The 13,332-nt window shown below is 38.3% G+C and overlaps 3 protein-coding genes across 4 annotated transcripts; 1 reads left to right on the top strand and 2 right to left on the bottom strand.

Moving 5' to 3' along the window:
• Nucleotides 1-287: 287 nt before the first annotated feature.
• On the top strand, nt 288-4,653 carry LOC113749426 (serine/threonine-protein kinase BSK5-like). 2 transcript variants are annotated; one of them, XM_027293174.1, is made up of 11 exons: nt 288-512; nt 655-756; nt 838-1,061; nt 1,167-1,302; nt 1,670-1,803; nt 1,909-2,014; nt 2,437-2,522; nt 2,781-2,969; nt 3,114-3,278; nt 4,007-4,120; nt 4,207-4,653. In XM_027293174.1, exons 2-11 carry the CDS (start codon nt 675-677, stop codon nt 4,438-4,440), a joined length of 1,470 nt encoding a protein of 489 aa, XP_027148975.1. In that variant the 5' UTR covers nt 288-512; nt 655-674; the 3' UTR covers nt 4,441-4,653. The 2 variants fall into 2 exon arrangements, with proteins under 2 accessions (XP_027148975.1, XP_027148966.1); XM_027293165.1 differs by having other exon boundaries at nt 288-535.
• Nucleotides 4,654-5,453: 800 nt separating this feature from the next.
• On the bottom strand, nt 5,454-7,724 carry LOC113780877 (mitochondrial import inner membrane translocase subunit TIM10). The gene is made up of 6 exons (XM_027326661.1): nt 7,623-7,724; nt 7,432-7,495; nt 7,155-7,207; nt 6,513-6,551; nt 6,302-6,371; nt 5,454-5,880 (listed from the first exon to the last, which is right to left on the bottom strand). Exons 2-6 carry the CDS (start codon nt 7,480-7,482, stop codon nt 5,830-5,832), a joined length of 264 nt encoding a protein of 87 aa, XP_027182462.1. The 5' UTR covers nt 7,483-7,495; nt 7,623-7,724; the 3' UTR covers nt 5,454-5,829.
• Nucleotides 7,725-8,292: 568 nt separating this feature from the next.
• Nucleotides 8,293-12,222, bottom strand: LOC113749577. Its single transcript, XM_027293365.1, has 2 exons — nt 11,273-12,222; nt 8,293-8,770 (listed from the first exon to the last, which is right to left on the bottom strand). The coding sequence occupies exons 1-2, from the start codon at nt 11,845-11,847 to the stop codon at nt 8,548-8,550; spliced, it is 798 nt and encodes a 265-aa protein (XP_027149166.1). The 5' UTR covers nt 11,848-12,222; the 3' UTR covers nt 8,293-8,547.
• Between the last annotated feature and the right edge of the window lie 1,110 nt (nt 12,223-13,332).

The raw sequence follows: 13,332 nt of genomic DNA, 5'->3' as shown, positions 1-13,332 counted from the left end.
TCACACTGTCTATGGACATTCAATACGGCATGAAAAGATAAACAAATACTAGAATGGCACATCAACGTAAAATCATTCCTAGTAGGAGCAGTGCACTGTACACAGTATACATGTTTCTCGAGGGTACTGTACACAGTATTCGAAAAACCCTTTTGTTTTTCCCCCTCCCTGCCATGAAATGGAACAAATAGAATAATGATTAAATGCTAGTACTAATCAAAATAAAAGAGATTTTGCATTTTCAACTTGGGTGGCTCTCTCTCTCTCTCTCCCTCTCTCGTTGCCTTGGCTTTAGAGGTACCATTTTACCATTGACCACCTGAAATGAATCAATTCAAGGCTCTCCAGCTCCTCTTCGGTCATCCCCCATTATTATAAGAACACCAAACCAAAACGAAAACCATCTCCCCACCACCTACTCCACCTCCATCTGAACTTCCATCACCATCATCCCATTCCTTCGCCTTCACCCTGTACTAGTTCAAGAGAAGAGTGAAAGAGAAAGGGGAGAGGTGGGTTTCAGACAATCAAGCAGGTTCCATTGCATCCATATAAGACTTGTACCCCAGAAAAAACATTTCATTTATTTCCCCAAAACCTCTTCCTTCCTTTCTGTTTGTTTTCTTGACCTGATTGCTGGTTTCGTTTTTTCAGTATTATTCGTCTTCATTCCAATGGGAGCTCGCTGCTCTAAATTAGGCTTTTGCTGGTGGCCTTCCAACCTGAAATCCAACGTCCCTTATTCCTCTGATCTTGGTAATTCTTTAAACTCTCTTAAATGTATAAAAATGTAATCTTTGTTCCCTTTTTCTGATGTTTTTTCTTCTGGGGTTTTAGAGAAATGTGGAGAAAATGAGAGGATCAAATTACCAGCATTTAAAGAATACAGTTTGGACGAGCTGAAGGTGGCGACTTCAGGATTCTCAGTTGAAAACATTGTATCAGAACATGGAGAGAAAGCTCCCAACGTTGTCTACAAAGGGCAGCTTGAAGATGACGGCTCTTGGATTGCTGTCAAACGTTTCAATAAGTCTGCCTGGCCGGATTCTCGGCAATTCCTGGTTGTTATTACTTCTTTTGAGCAAGTCCCCAGCTACAGTGTTTCACAAATGTGATATTATCTTATCTTTGTACGCGCTTTGATTGTTTGATATTGCACTCCTTAGGAGGAGGCGAAGGCAGTAGGGCAGTTGAGGAGTGAGAGGCTGGCCAATTTGATAGGGTGTTGTTGTGATGGAAATGAGAGGTTGCTGGTGGCCGAATTCATGCCTCATGAAACTCTATCCAAACACTTATTTCATTGTAAGTTTGCTGTTTTTGAATCTTTAGCATTATGCTGTCGATTTCAATGCTGATAATTGTGTTACTTCTTGTGGCTTAATGAGAACTTTGTAGCATTTTGTTGGAAAGTTATTGCTCCAAGATTGAATCTTTGTTGTACCAACTCCGAGTAATAGTCTCATAGTAATGGCCTTTCCATGTTGAGAATTTGATAAGGTTAGAGTCTATTTTACTTATTGGTGTCTTTTTGCTAAACTTGTCTGATGGAGGTGAAGTGTTGGAAGTGATTATTTACCTAATTGACTTACCTCTATAAGTCTTCCCTGGCGTTAGATTGCTTTTATTTGGAGATATAGCTAACTCTGTGATTCTGTATGAACTGATACAGGGGAAACCCAACCGTTGAAATGGGCAATGAGGTTGAGAGTTGCTTTGCATCTGGCGGAAGCATTAGATTATTGCAGTAGCAAAGGGCGAGCACTATACCATGACCTTAATGCCTATAGAATCTTATTTGATCAAGTACTTCCTTTCTTTTCTTCATTCATTTGATGTACCTTCCAGTCTTGTCAGTTTATGGAATTTTTTCAGACTGCCAACAGCTTACTGTGAGTGATCACACAACAGGATGCTAACCCCAGGCTTTCTTGCTTTGGCCTGATGAAGAACAGCAGGGATGGAAAGAGCTACAGCACAAACTTGGCTTTCACTCCTCCAGAGTATTTAAGGACAGGTCTTGGAGTAATTCCCCAAAAGAGCTTTTAGTTTTAGCAAATAATGGTCTATGTTCGATGCAAAGTAGATGCTTAACTAATTTGCTACTTAGACATCGTCTAGATCTCATGTTCGTCTTTACCTTATTAGCAGAACTTGTGTATTTAGATAGTTTGGAATGTGTCTTTTCCTAGAAATACATGTAATGTCCGATATTAGTGGTCAAATTTCTCCCCTTTCATTGGCTGCATGCTCAACATTATTCTTTCTTAACATAAATAGAACCTTATAATGAGCTTTTAGAAAGGTTGCTAAGCACATAAATTAACAACTGAGAAGTGAAGTTGCTAAGCACACTAATGAAAAACGCAGAAGGAGAAAAATATTGGGTTCTTCATATTCATAGATGCTTGATCTGATCTCATCCTTTCAATTTGACAGGTAGAGTTACAGCTGAGAGTGTAGTTTACAGTTTTGGCACACTATTGCTTGATCTCCTCAGCGGCAAACATATTCCTCCAAGCCATGTAATTGTGCTTTCTAATTTCTTGATTCTGAAGTTTGTGAAAATTGTGTTTTTTGGTATTGCAATAAGAATAGACCAGAAATAACTCCGCGACATTATGCATCATCTGAGTCGCTAAATGAAAACATTGTCAGTTTCTCGTTATATTCAGGAGATTACAAAAAGAGTAATTTTGATGTATTCTGTTACTATATCCTATCCCTTAAATTTCTCTGGATGAGCGAATGCTAGAACTAAATAACAGTTGTTGCCTTTATAGGCTCTTGACTTGATTCGTGGGAAGAACATACAGATGCTAATGGACTCTTGTCTGGAGGGTCATTTCTCAAATGATGATGGGGCAGAGTTAGTACGAATAGCTTCACGTTGTTTACAGTATGAACCTCGTGACCGGCCGAATGCTAAGTCTCTTGTGACCTCTCTCGCTCCACTTCAAAAGGAGATAGATGTAGGCCTTATTCCATTCTAACTGAAGTCATTCAGATATGAACAAATTTAGATGTGGTGCAAATTTCAATATTCTGATGCTGATCATGCTGTTTGAGATATCTTTTTATGCTGATTTGATGAATGTACTAGCAAAATTTTGCAGGTGCCATCACATATTTTGCTAGGAATCACTCATGAAACTTCATCTCCAGTCCAAACATCAAAATTATCACCTCTTGGCGAGGCTTGCTCACGAGTAGATCTGACTGCCATGCATGAGTTACTGGAGAAAGTTGGATACAAGGATGATGAGGGGGTTGCAAATGAGGTTAGCTTTTGCACAGCTTACTCTTGTAGCACATGTACTGCTTGCATTTTTCCCGCTAAAAAATTCTCGAGGAACCCCTGCACCTGGTGGCAGCACCCTTTTTGATCTAAACCATGTTCTGAAGTTGACATGCTAAAGTAGTGTTAAAGCTCTAAAATCTATTTATGTTTTGAAATCATGCTTCTTTATCCATCATATTGTCTGTTGAAAATTAAAGGTATTTTCTTGTTGGTGTTTTCTTGTATTATATCATTATTATATAAAAATTGTTTTTATTCCGGCATGCGCTTCTGCACTTCGGGGTGGGGGGGGGGGGGTTTGTTTCAATCTTCTGGAGAACCTGTTTAAGAGTGGCAAGTGACAGAAGAGTGTGATTTTGTTTAACTAAAAAATCTATCCACACCGTGCCATAATGGATCAACTTCACCACGTCTGATAGGAAATTCTTAACATCAAGATGTGCTTAGTCAGAAACTTTCTCCTTCTTTTGGAAATCTTAATCCATAACAGTCAAGGAGTATTTAGTCAAACTTTGAGAGACACAATCAAAACTGATAAGAATATAGAGGGTTGCCCATTGAAATTACGATCCCTATTCCCCAAAATGCAGAATCAGATGGAATGCTTTTAATAGGCTGACTCTTTATTAAGTTCATATAATTTCTAAAATGTAGCTCGTTTCATTTGTTGCTCATATTTCTCTTATTCAAGTTTTCTTCTCTTTGCAGCTCTCATTTCAGCTGTGGACTAGCCAAATACAGGAAACCCTGAACTCTAGAAAGCGTGGCGACAACGCATTTCGAGCTAAAGACTTTGCAACTGCCATTAGTTGTTATACAGATGTAAGTAAACCTTCATAAAATTGCATTTAGCTCCAGTCATATGGCGCAATAGGTTATGAAGATCTTTCATGTGCTTTGCTCTGCAGTTCATCGAGGGCGGGAATATGGTATCCCCAACAGTCCTTGCCCGGCGCTGTTTGTGTTACTTGATGAACAACAGGCCACAAGAAGCCCTTGCAGATGCTATGCAGGCCCAAGTAACATCCCCTGATTGGCCTACTGCTTTTTATCTTCAAGCGGCTGCCCTCTTTAGCCTGGGAATGAACAGCGACGCACAAGAGACGCTTAAAGATGGCTCGTCTATGGAAAACAGAAGATGAAGTGGATTTGGCAAAATGTATAGATTAATTAGGCTTTGCCTTATAAATGCTCCTTGTATCTAGGTTTTGCAATTTAGAAATGCCGTTTGGCTGGTTGTTTGCAGCATAAAAAAGCTGGTTGCAAGACAAGATTCATTCAACACCGAGTGACTATTATTTTCTGTGTTTACTTGCTGACTGGGAAGAACGTCTTATGTTTGCCTTTGTTGCCAAGTCATCAGATGCATTATCTGACTGCATTGAAAATTGATCGAGCAGAAGAATTCCAGTTGGGGGCTCTGTGCAGTTGTAAAGGGACATTCTTGTAAAGACGATCCAATAAGGCCGGAAGAGCAACAATTAGTGTTTGGTAGGGGACCCTTTAGATCTGACCAAACAATGAGGGCTTTAAGGCCCGGGCAAGAGATATGAGATTAACGGTTCAATCGCCCGGCCCCGTGAAATGTATTATCAAAGCTCGATATGCCAGATTTCGGATCAGCTTTCTTGATCCCCGGCATCCAGACAGGTCTTTTACATTACGATATTCGCAGCCCACCATCAACTCCCCAACCCAAGAGCCCAGACGAACAAGTTACAATTTTTCAGACTGTCACATACATTTTTTAGGGCATAAGATCGTCAATATTTGCTGTTTTTTTGCTGATTTACCCCCTTAATTTGAAAAGCAATTTTAACATATTAACTCCGAATATATATGATCTATCAAAATCGATAACTATAATTCTGCTTTCGTACATCCAGTTTTATTTTCCTTTTTTTTTTTCAAATGAATATAAAGCAAATTTGTTGAGCTTCATCACCTCGGACACTTACAGGGGTTGGGCTGGCTAAGGAGAGGGTTTCATCTGAGATATGTGTAGTGGATCATTATTCCGCCAGCTTCGATGACAATAAGAGAAGTTAGGAGCAAAGAAGTAAAAGAAATGGTATTTGAAATCTCCATAATGCCAAATAAACGTATTATGACTAATTTGAAATCTCCACTAAATCAATTCAGTAACAAGCAATACTTAGAAACCAAATGAAAGGCATTTTTATTTGGACCAATGCTTGAAGAATAAAAAGATAAAGGTCCAACAACCACGCTTAATACTCAATAGGCATGGTTTCAGGCTTTCAGAAGAGGCTGGTCAGCTTCTAACTGAACTGTAATGCTACCAAAGATAGATGCATCAGCATAGGCTCAAAATGGTAAACCAAAATTCAGATTAAAACTACTAGTGAGACAATTTAAATGGCCTTAGATGCAGCATCAACTAAGCACTAATTCATGCTAAAGCAACTGGATTTTTTTCTGGAACACGATCTCCACCTTGTTAGCAGGTAGGAGCATTCTATAGAAAATGTGCAGAAAAATGTTTCAGAGTAATTCAGAACAACCAGACTTCACATTGGAGGCCGACCAGAACCAAGCAGTTGTCCAACCAGATTTGTCACCTGAACAAGAAGAATTAAGAGACAAGATCATGTATTTATTAATTTGTGTAACATTTCCTATAGCGTCCACTACATACCCCCAGCCCTTTCTTTTTCCTCTCCTTTTTCAAGTTGAAAGTAATTGTAAAGCAGAAACTACCCCTTTCATTTGGCTCTTCAACTTGTAGTAGTCACTTCCTAATTCCCTATTCATGGCACTGATAAATTTCCTAAAGGTCATCAGAGCACAACCGTATCTCCTACACCATGGAACGCACAGGGTGCTTATCATTTGGCAATTTCTACAATTGCAGCAACAATATTTATTCAATATGCTGAAATGCAAGGATTGCATCCAGTAGTCGAGCAGTCAATTTTTCTAGTGATACATGGCTTCCTCAGTTTACATATGAGAGTGAAATTAAAGTATCCAGTGTGTTACCTGCCAGTACTTAGAAACACAGCGATCAATACAGCTGTTTTCTCCCATATTCAGCTCAGATTCCTTGTACCTTTAGGAGAAACATGCTCAAAATTGCAAATCCAGAGAAGTGTCATCATAATAGGAAATTTAAAGCAGAAACTTCAACATGCTATATTAGCTATATTCATCAACAATAGATAAGAAATCGAAACAAGGAGAAAATCGATACCTTTTCTCAACACACTTGTTAAAACATGTGTGGGTAAGCCTGGAAGATCAACAGTAAAAGACGAGTAAAAATCAGGTTGAATATGTACTTGGAAGACCTAATTTTCTAATCAAGAACAGTATCAGCTACTCTAAAAGCAGCCACTTGCCAATTCATAACAATCCTTCTGCTTCTGGATCTACAGGTTCAACATAGTATGAAAGGAATAATTATCTATTGAATAAGCAACAGACTAGAAGGTATCTAAGTCCTTCATTTTCTTTCTTTTTTCTCAAGATTTTGAAGTAAAGTTCTATATGTAATATCACCAAAAAAATAAAAAACAAAATTCTCACTTGTGGTAATCCATTGAAAACTCTGAGTCATTTGAGCAAAGAAGAAAGTAAGCATACCGTAAAGAAAAGGAGGTGATTCTTCACTAACAAGAGAAAACTGTACCTAAAATCAATTAGCCTTCCGGCTCGTTCTCTTAAGCAGTCAATAAGTGTAATAACCGCGCTAGGCTCGCTTATGATGGATCCTCCCACTTAATTAAATTCGGGAATAAATGCAAAAGTTCGAAGTTTTATCTGCCTATATCCCACATAAGAACAAGAACTGTTTAGGATTGAGATGAAGATAATACAATGTGGAAGGCCTTACTTGTTAAATAATTCGACCCTGTATTCCATCTCCTTCTCTGCCATGCCCAAAATCTGCCAAGTCATACACATAAAAAGATAATAAAGTTATAAACCAATTCCTGCTTAGTTTTACTTGAAACAATCAACGCTGAGCACTAAGTAAATTCAATGATTCCGCAGACTATTTCTAAAACCAATATCTCAAAATTCACGACTAATTAGCCAAAAAAAAAAAAAAACCAAAACCATCAGCATGAGCAGATATCGAGGTCAATATAATCAGGAAGGTAAGATACCAGTTCCTTGTCGATTCCTGGAGGAGGAGGAGCAGCACTATTTGCAGCCATTGTTCACTAATTTCTGGAGAAAAGGAAAAAGACTTGAAACTTTAATTTATATACAAACAAAAAGGAAAAAAACGAAGAAGAAGAAGAAGATGGAGACAAGACTAGGCTCAGAAAAGCTCAGATGGAGTAAAGAGGCTCACAAATCGGAGGCCAAATAAAGTCCTGATGCGGAACAACGAAGAATTGCTTGTGAAGTCGAATATTTTGAGGTTTAGGGTTTAAGGAGCAGTAGCTGGTCTAGAACCCTGTAGACCCTGAAATCTTTAAAAAATCAAAAAATAAAATAAAATAAAAAGAAAAGGGCATGTGGACCCTGATTTTACTGTAGAGTACTATACGATGTATGTATATCATGTACCAGATCGTCCGGTCAAGTTTCTTTTTTTCTTCCATTTTTAACCTTAAACAAATAACAATAAACGGTTCTTTCTTTTTCTTTTGGGTCCCGTCAGGCCTTAACAAGTTTTTTTTTTTTTTTTTTTAAATACTTTATTTTTGAGCAATTTCAAATACTTGTACTCTTCTAAATGTACATGTATACTATACATTATACAAATACTCACATTTATCGCAGAGAAATGAGTTTGCTTGATGTCAGTAGTCCAATTTTAGAATCTCACCAACTTTCGTTGGTAATAGTACGATACAAAGTGCATAGCAACATAACGGATGTAAATATAACTTGTACCGTTAGTATTAAAATTTGTATAATGTGTTGTTTTATTTTAAAATAGAGGAATATGGATTTAGCCCTTTTAATACATACATATATATACATGTATATATACATATATGTATTGAAAATTTAACTAAAGATAAACACGACATCTGAAAAGGCAAAAAGTCATCAGTCATCGGTCACCAGGACAACACATCAAATCATCTCATCTCTCGCATAAAATCTACGTAACAATTAGCAAAAAATGGTACAGAGTCCTCGGCATAATTTACACACTATGAATAAAATCCCAGTGATTGTTGCAAACTATACTGCCTATTCCTATTACACACATGCGAAGAGCCGCTTGTGCTCTGATCCAGATAGATGCTGCTGCTCTTCCGGACTCATGGCAGTATTTTAAAGTGAAAAAGCCATGAGATTATAAAGGCAAAAACCATGCACCCAAGCAGAAAATTCATGACACGACGGCCATGGCAGTAACTTCGGGTCTCGGAGAAGACCACAGGTGCTGTTGATGCTGCAGTGGCTATACCAGTGCCATTGTTCACCTCAGTTGCTTGTTCTCCAGCAATGTTCATTGCAGGGGCACCGCAAATTTCACAAGTTCTGGATAAACATTTACACGAGGCACAGGCAGTCAGTCCACATGATACACCACAAGCAACTGACATAAGCTTTTTCTAAATGGTCAAAAATCTGCTTTTATACGTTGTGGTCTCCGTATATTTAGACTTTCTTTTTCTTTTTTTTTTGAAAAAAAAAAATGAGAGTTGAAAACACAAAAGCAAAGAAGTTTCTGGCCTACAAAGTTTGACCATTCTCTGTACCATCTTGATGCTTTTCTCAAGAAGTTCATAAATAACTGCTATCAGCTATGTCCACTCGCCAGCGCATGGCCAGAGTTGAAATGTCGCCAAAATCATCTGCTTGAAATGTCGCCAAATTCATCTGCTTAATCTCTTTAAAGTTTACCAAAACCATTTCCAGCAACTACCTTGCCAACATAAATACAAAGACGATGACAGAATCCATTTGTTTGGCATGGGTTTTGCTTGCATGGACCTAAAGGTCTGGTAAGATAAAGGAAATGCAACATAAAATCTAAAGCTAATTTCCCTTCACCATGTGGTCAAAGCTCCTTGCTTGTTCCAGTGATCAGGATATTGACAGAGCACGTGTTCTAGGTGAGGGATATGGAGGGAGATTGGGGGAGAGGGAGGAATTTGAGGGAGGTTGATTTGCCTTAGACGAGGGGTCTGAGAAGCAGAGGAATAGTGGTTGGTACTCGATTGGGATGGCAAGAGATTCACATTCAAAAGGAGTCGTCAACTGGTATTCATATAAATGTTCAACTGCCCATGTTTATACTTGCGGCAAAAGAGTGGCTTGAACTTTTAATTCTTAATAATCAGAATTATCTTCCTATGAACTTTTCATCTCCTACACACCAAAAGAGTAAGCAATAGTAAAAATTTGACCAACAACTGTTTATTCTTTGTTCCTTAATAGACGCGAAGGTTGACTGTAGATTGTCAGACAAGCTCTATAACAGTAGTTCGTGATTCATAGAGGGAACAAGCATCAAAAAGCAAATTAGAGGAATGCTACCCAGGCCATCAGATGATCTTCAAAAACCAAATAATCTGATCATGCACATAAACAACCACAAGATCAAATGAAATAAAGTTGGTCAAAAAAGAAGGCTTACTGGTAAAGGGAAAAGTTTGAAGTTAAAATATGCTGGTCATATAGCAGCATCTATCTAAAAGAAAAGAGATTTGATAAATCATAATGCATATCACCCAATCTTCAAGAACAAAAGGAAACATACAAGCAATCAGGTGACAAAGTGCGTAAAAGCATATCAGAAACAGTCATGGATCCCAGGCACACTAGCCCCACCTAACATCCATGATATCACCAAAAGTTAGGTGAAATGCTGTCTAACAACTGTATTATATACACAAAATAGGAGCTAAAGTATGTGTCGATCAATAATTGGCTGCCATACTGAAATGGACACATTTTTCAAATTGAAATTGATATGACAGCAAGATGGCAAAAGAATATGGACAATGACAAACACCAATAAATCCAATAAGGAGCAACAATAATGCAAGTAACACACGATTGATGTTTAAGACGGAAAGAATCCAGTAAAAATTTCATTTTCTGGAGCTACTTATATCCACAATCAGCTATCCGAAATAATGATGTGCATCAATATGATAAAGGATTATGTACTCATTACTCTACCAAGCTTGTAGAGAATGGTGAAATTTCCCTGCTTCAAACCAGGTAATTTCCATTCTTTTGGCAATCTTGGTATTGAAGTCAAGCATTTTTACATATCCAGGAGGAGACATAAAGCTTTCCCTACCTATTAAACTTGCCATTTCAGTTATAGACCAACAACACATTTTGACCCCTTAATATCAAACTAACAGGATTCTTCATTATTCCAACAAAAGTAAAGAAACAGAAAATGTGGGGCCCTCCATCAACACATTCTAGAGTACATTCTTCAACCACAGATCTCATGAGACACATTTTTTCTGCAGGCATTATTCAGAGATAACCGTAGAAACATAAAAGAGTCATATGGTATATAAAAGGTAAGCAAAATCGAAGTAGCTAGCATCTTAGACATTTAACAAGAATGAATATCTAAACAAAAATGAAAAGCATTCATTGCCACTAGAAGCAGAATAACAAACTATCAACAAAAGCAAAATTCCCAGAATGTGAGTTCGGGGAAATAGATCTCTTACAAAGAAACTTCTTACGGAATTCCCTAATTTTAAGGCACTTGCTAACAAAAATCACGCAAATTGCCAAAAACAGACTTACTCGGAGAATTCGGGCAAGCACCAAACCTTGGCTTAAACAGGATAAGCAGGTCACAAGTTACAAACTTTACTCAACAAAATTCATTTCTCCATCAAAACAGAGCCAAAAATTAACTAACCAAAATACACCAGGCAAATTTACACTATTAATGAAAAAGAGATGAACGAAAGTCACATACCTAAGCAATTCCTGTAAAAAGATCATATTTTTAAAGATAAGAAATAAAGCAAAATTTAAAGATCAGATTTTGATACTTACGTATTGCCCTTCATCTTGAACCAAGTCTCAGCACATTGCTTATGGGCTGAACCCAAATCCCCTTTACAACTGCATCCCAATTCAATAATATTACTCTGATCACCGCCGCCGGCATTACCACTCCTGGCAACACTGAATTTCAGATGACAAATCCTACACTCTCTTTTCTTGGCTCTATTACTATGAACTTTGAGCTCCAATTCACCACTCTCCAAATCCACCATCCCTTCTTCCTCTTCATCGGAAACTGTAGAGGACCCTCTTCGGCTGCTATGCTTTTTCGGCAGCGAAATACCCTCCGACTCTGTCGAGAACCGGCATTCCTCGTACGACCCACCAAGCTGCGAATGCAACGAACGGCTGTCGTCCTCGGTGTCGGAGAAGCGAAAGCTCCCGTCAGTTGTCGTCTCGCTGCTGGCTGCTACGGATGGCCTCGGCCTCCGTCGGCGGCGGCGTCGGCGGTGGCGGCGGAGACTAGTGCTACTACCAGCAGCAGCAGCAGCAGCAGCAGCAGCAGCGGAATTGTCGGCCGATTCTATGTCAGCTGGGCATGTGGTGGCGCTAATAGCCGACATTTTACAGAACCCAGAAGTAAAAAATCAGTATGGTTGGAAATATTTTGGTTATTTTATTTTATTTTCTGGGTTCAAGTTTGGAAGAGCATGGGGGGCAGGGGGCTGGATTTAACAATGTTCACCATGAGTGTGTGTTTGTTTGAGTGAAGAATGAGGGCGGAGGAAATTTCCCTCTCTCTCAGGACATAGCAGTATATATGGAGTGTAACGTATGCAAGGTAGTATGAGGATTGTGAAAAATAAGAGACAAGGGAAATGGAGTGTGACCGGGGGTGGGGGCTAGAGAGGTTGGTGGGGCTGGCGGGAGACAGACGCGTCGTGTCAGCCTGGAGAGGAGGGAGGGCGGAGTGCTGAGCTGATGAAAGTGAAATGAAACGCAAACATTTCTTGCTCTGCTACTGTGCGTGCGTGACTGTGTGCGAGTGAATAATACTTGTTAAGTATATGTAATTTGTGACTCAACTGGTTTTGGATAAGTAGCAATTAGTAATAATGACTGTATATGACTATCTCCGCTCATTCCCTCCTTTTCCTTTGGCCTTGGAGCAGCAAGGGGATAATACGTTGCGTTGATGGGGGACCCCTTTTCCAAGTAGGGACCAATGCTTTCCCATCATCTGCTTTCTTTCTTTTGTACTTTTGGAAAAATGAAGAGACGAGTGGATTAGTTCATGATGCTGTTGCTCTCTCTCTCTCTCTCTCTCTCTCTCTCTCTCTATTGTTTACAGTTTACAGTTTACAGTTTACACAGGGGTCGTAAGTAACATGCACTTGTAAAGGGATTTGAACAGCTAAACTTTAATCATTTGACAAATGGTTGAAATAAGTACCTTTTAATCTTCTCCTGTTCAAGGCTATAGTCTCAAAGGGAATAAAACATGTCAATTTGTTGACCAAGTTTTCTCATTTTGGAAATGAATAATCTCAATATCAAAATTTGAGAGTAATCGTTGGCCTAAATAGTCAAAAGATTAAGGAAAAGCTTTTGAAATATTTTCTCGACCCATTTTTTTTAATTATCTTTTTACTTAATAGACATCAAATCGACTCTAATATTGGCGTATACATCAAAGAACATAAACCTCACAAATTATAAAGTTGTCAAGATCAACTTGGTTCGTGTAATTATATATTAGTACATCGGTATAAACTAGTACAGTTGTGATGCAATTTTAAATTTTATATAGATTTAGTTATATATGAGTTAACAAATTTAAATTTAGATTCGACTTGTATGATTTTACACCAAAAGGTGTAAGAATTACATCAGCTGATTTGAACCTGACAACTTTAGATTTGTAAGGTCCATGATCTATTATACATTAACGTATTTACATATATATATATATATGTATAACATATCTAAAATTTGATATTATTATCATGCTAATTGGAACTGCAACTCTCATCAAGAAAACTCAAGGTTAAACTCTTTTAAACCCCTATTTGCTATCGGGACCAGACCTCTTTTCTTGAAGAAGATAC

The sequence above is a fragment of the Coffea eugenioides genome, chromosome 1, assembly GCF_003713205.1.
Source record: "Coffea eugenioides isolate CCC68of chromosome 1, Ceug_1.0, whole genome shotgun sequence".
Lineage (NCBI taxonomy): Eukaryota > Viridiplantae > Streptophyta > Magnoliopsida > Gentianales > Rubiaceae > Coffea > Coffea eugenioides.
Note: the sequence above shows the minus strand (reverse complement) of the source record. Positions and strands in the feature narration are given on the sequence as shown.

Excerpts from the sequence above, each read along its gene's own strand:
- LOC113749426 (XM_027293174.1), top strand. The coding sequence starts at position 675 with ATGGGAGCTCGCTGCTCTAAATTAGGCTTTTGCTGGTGGCCTTCCAAC. Across the intron at positions 1,062-1,166 it reads CGGATTCTCGGCAATTCCTG|GAGGAGGCGAAGGCAGTAGG; the intron begins GTTGTTATTACT and ends TGCACTCCTTAG. Across the intron at positions 3,279-4,006 it reads ATGAGGGGGTTGCAAATGAG|CTCTCATTTCAGCTGTGGAC; the intron begins GTTAGCTTTTGC and ends TTCTCTTTGCAG.
- LOC113780877 (XM_027326661.1), bottom strand. The coding sequence starts at position 7,482 with ATGGCTGCAAATAGTGCTGCTCCTCCTCCTCCAGGAATCGACAAGGAA. Across the intron at positions 7,208-7,431 it reads CAGGAATCGACAAGGAACTG|ATTTTGGGCATGGCAGAGAA; the intron begins GTATCTTACCTT and ends ATGACTTGGCAG. Across the intron at positions 6,372-6,512 it reads AACAAGTGTGTTGAGAAAAG|GTACAAGGAATCTGAGCTGA; the intron begins GTATCGATTTTC and ends TTTCTCCTAAAG.
- LOC113749577 (XM_027293365.1), bottom strand. The coding sequence starts at position 11,847 with ATGTCGGCTATTAGCGCCACCACATGCCCAGCTGACATAGAATCGGCC. Across the intron at positions 8,771-11,272 it reads TTCAAGATGAAGGGCAATAC|AACTTGTGAAATTTGCGGTG; the intron begins GTAAGTATCAAA and ends ATGTTTATCCAG.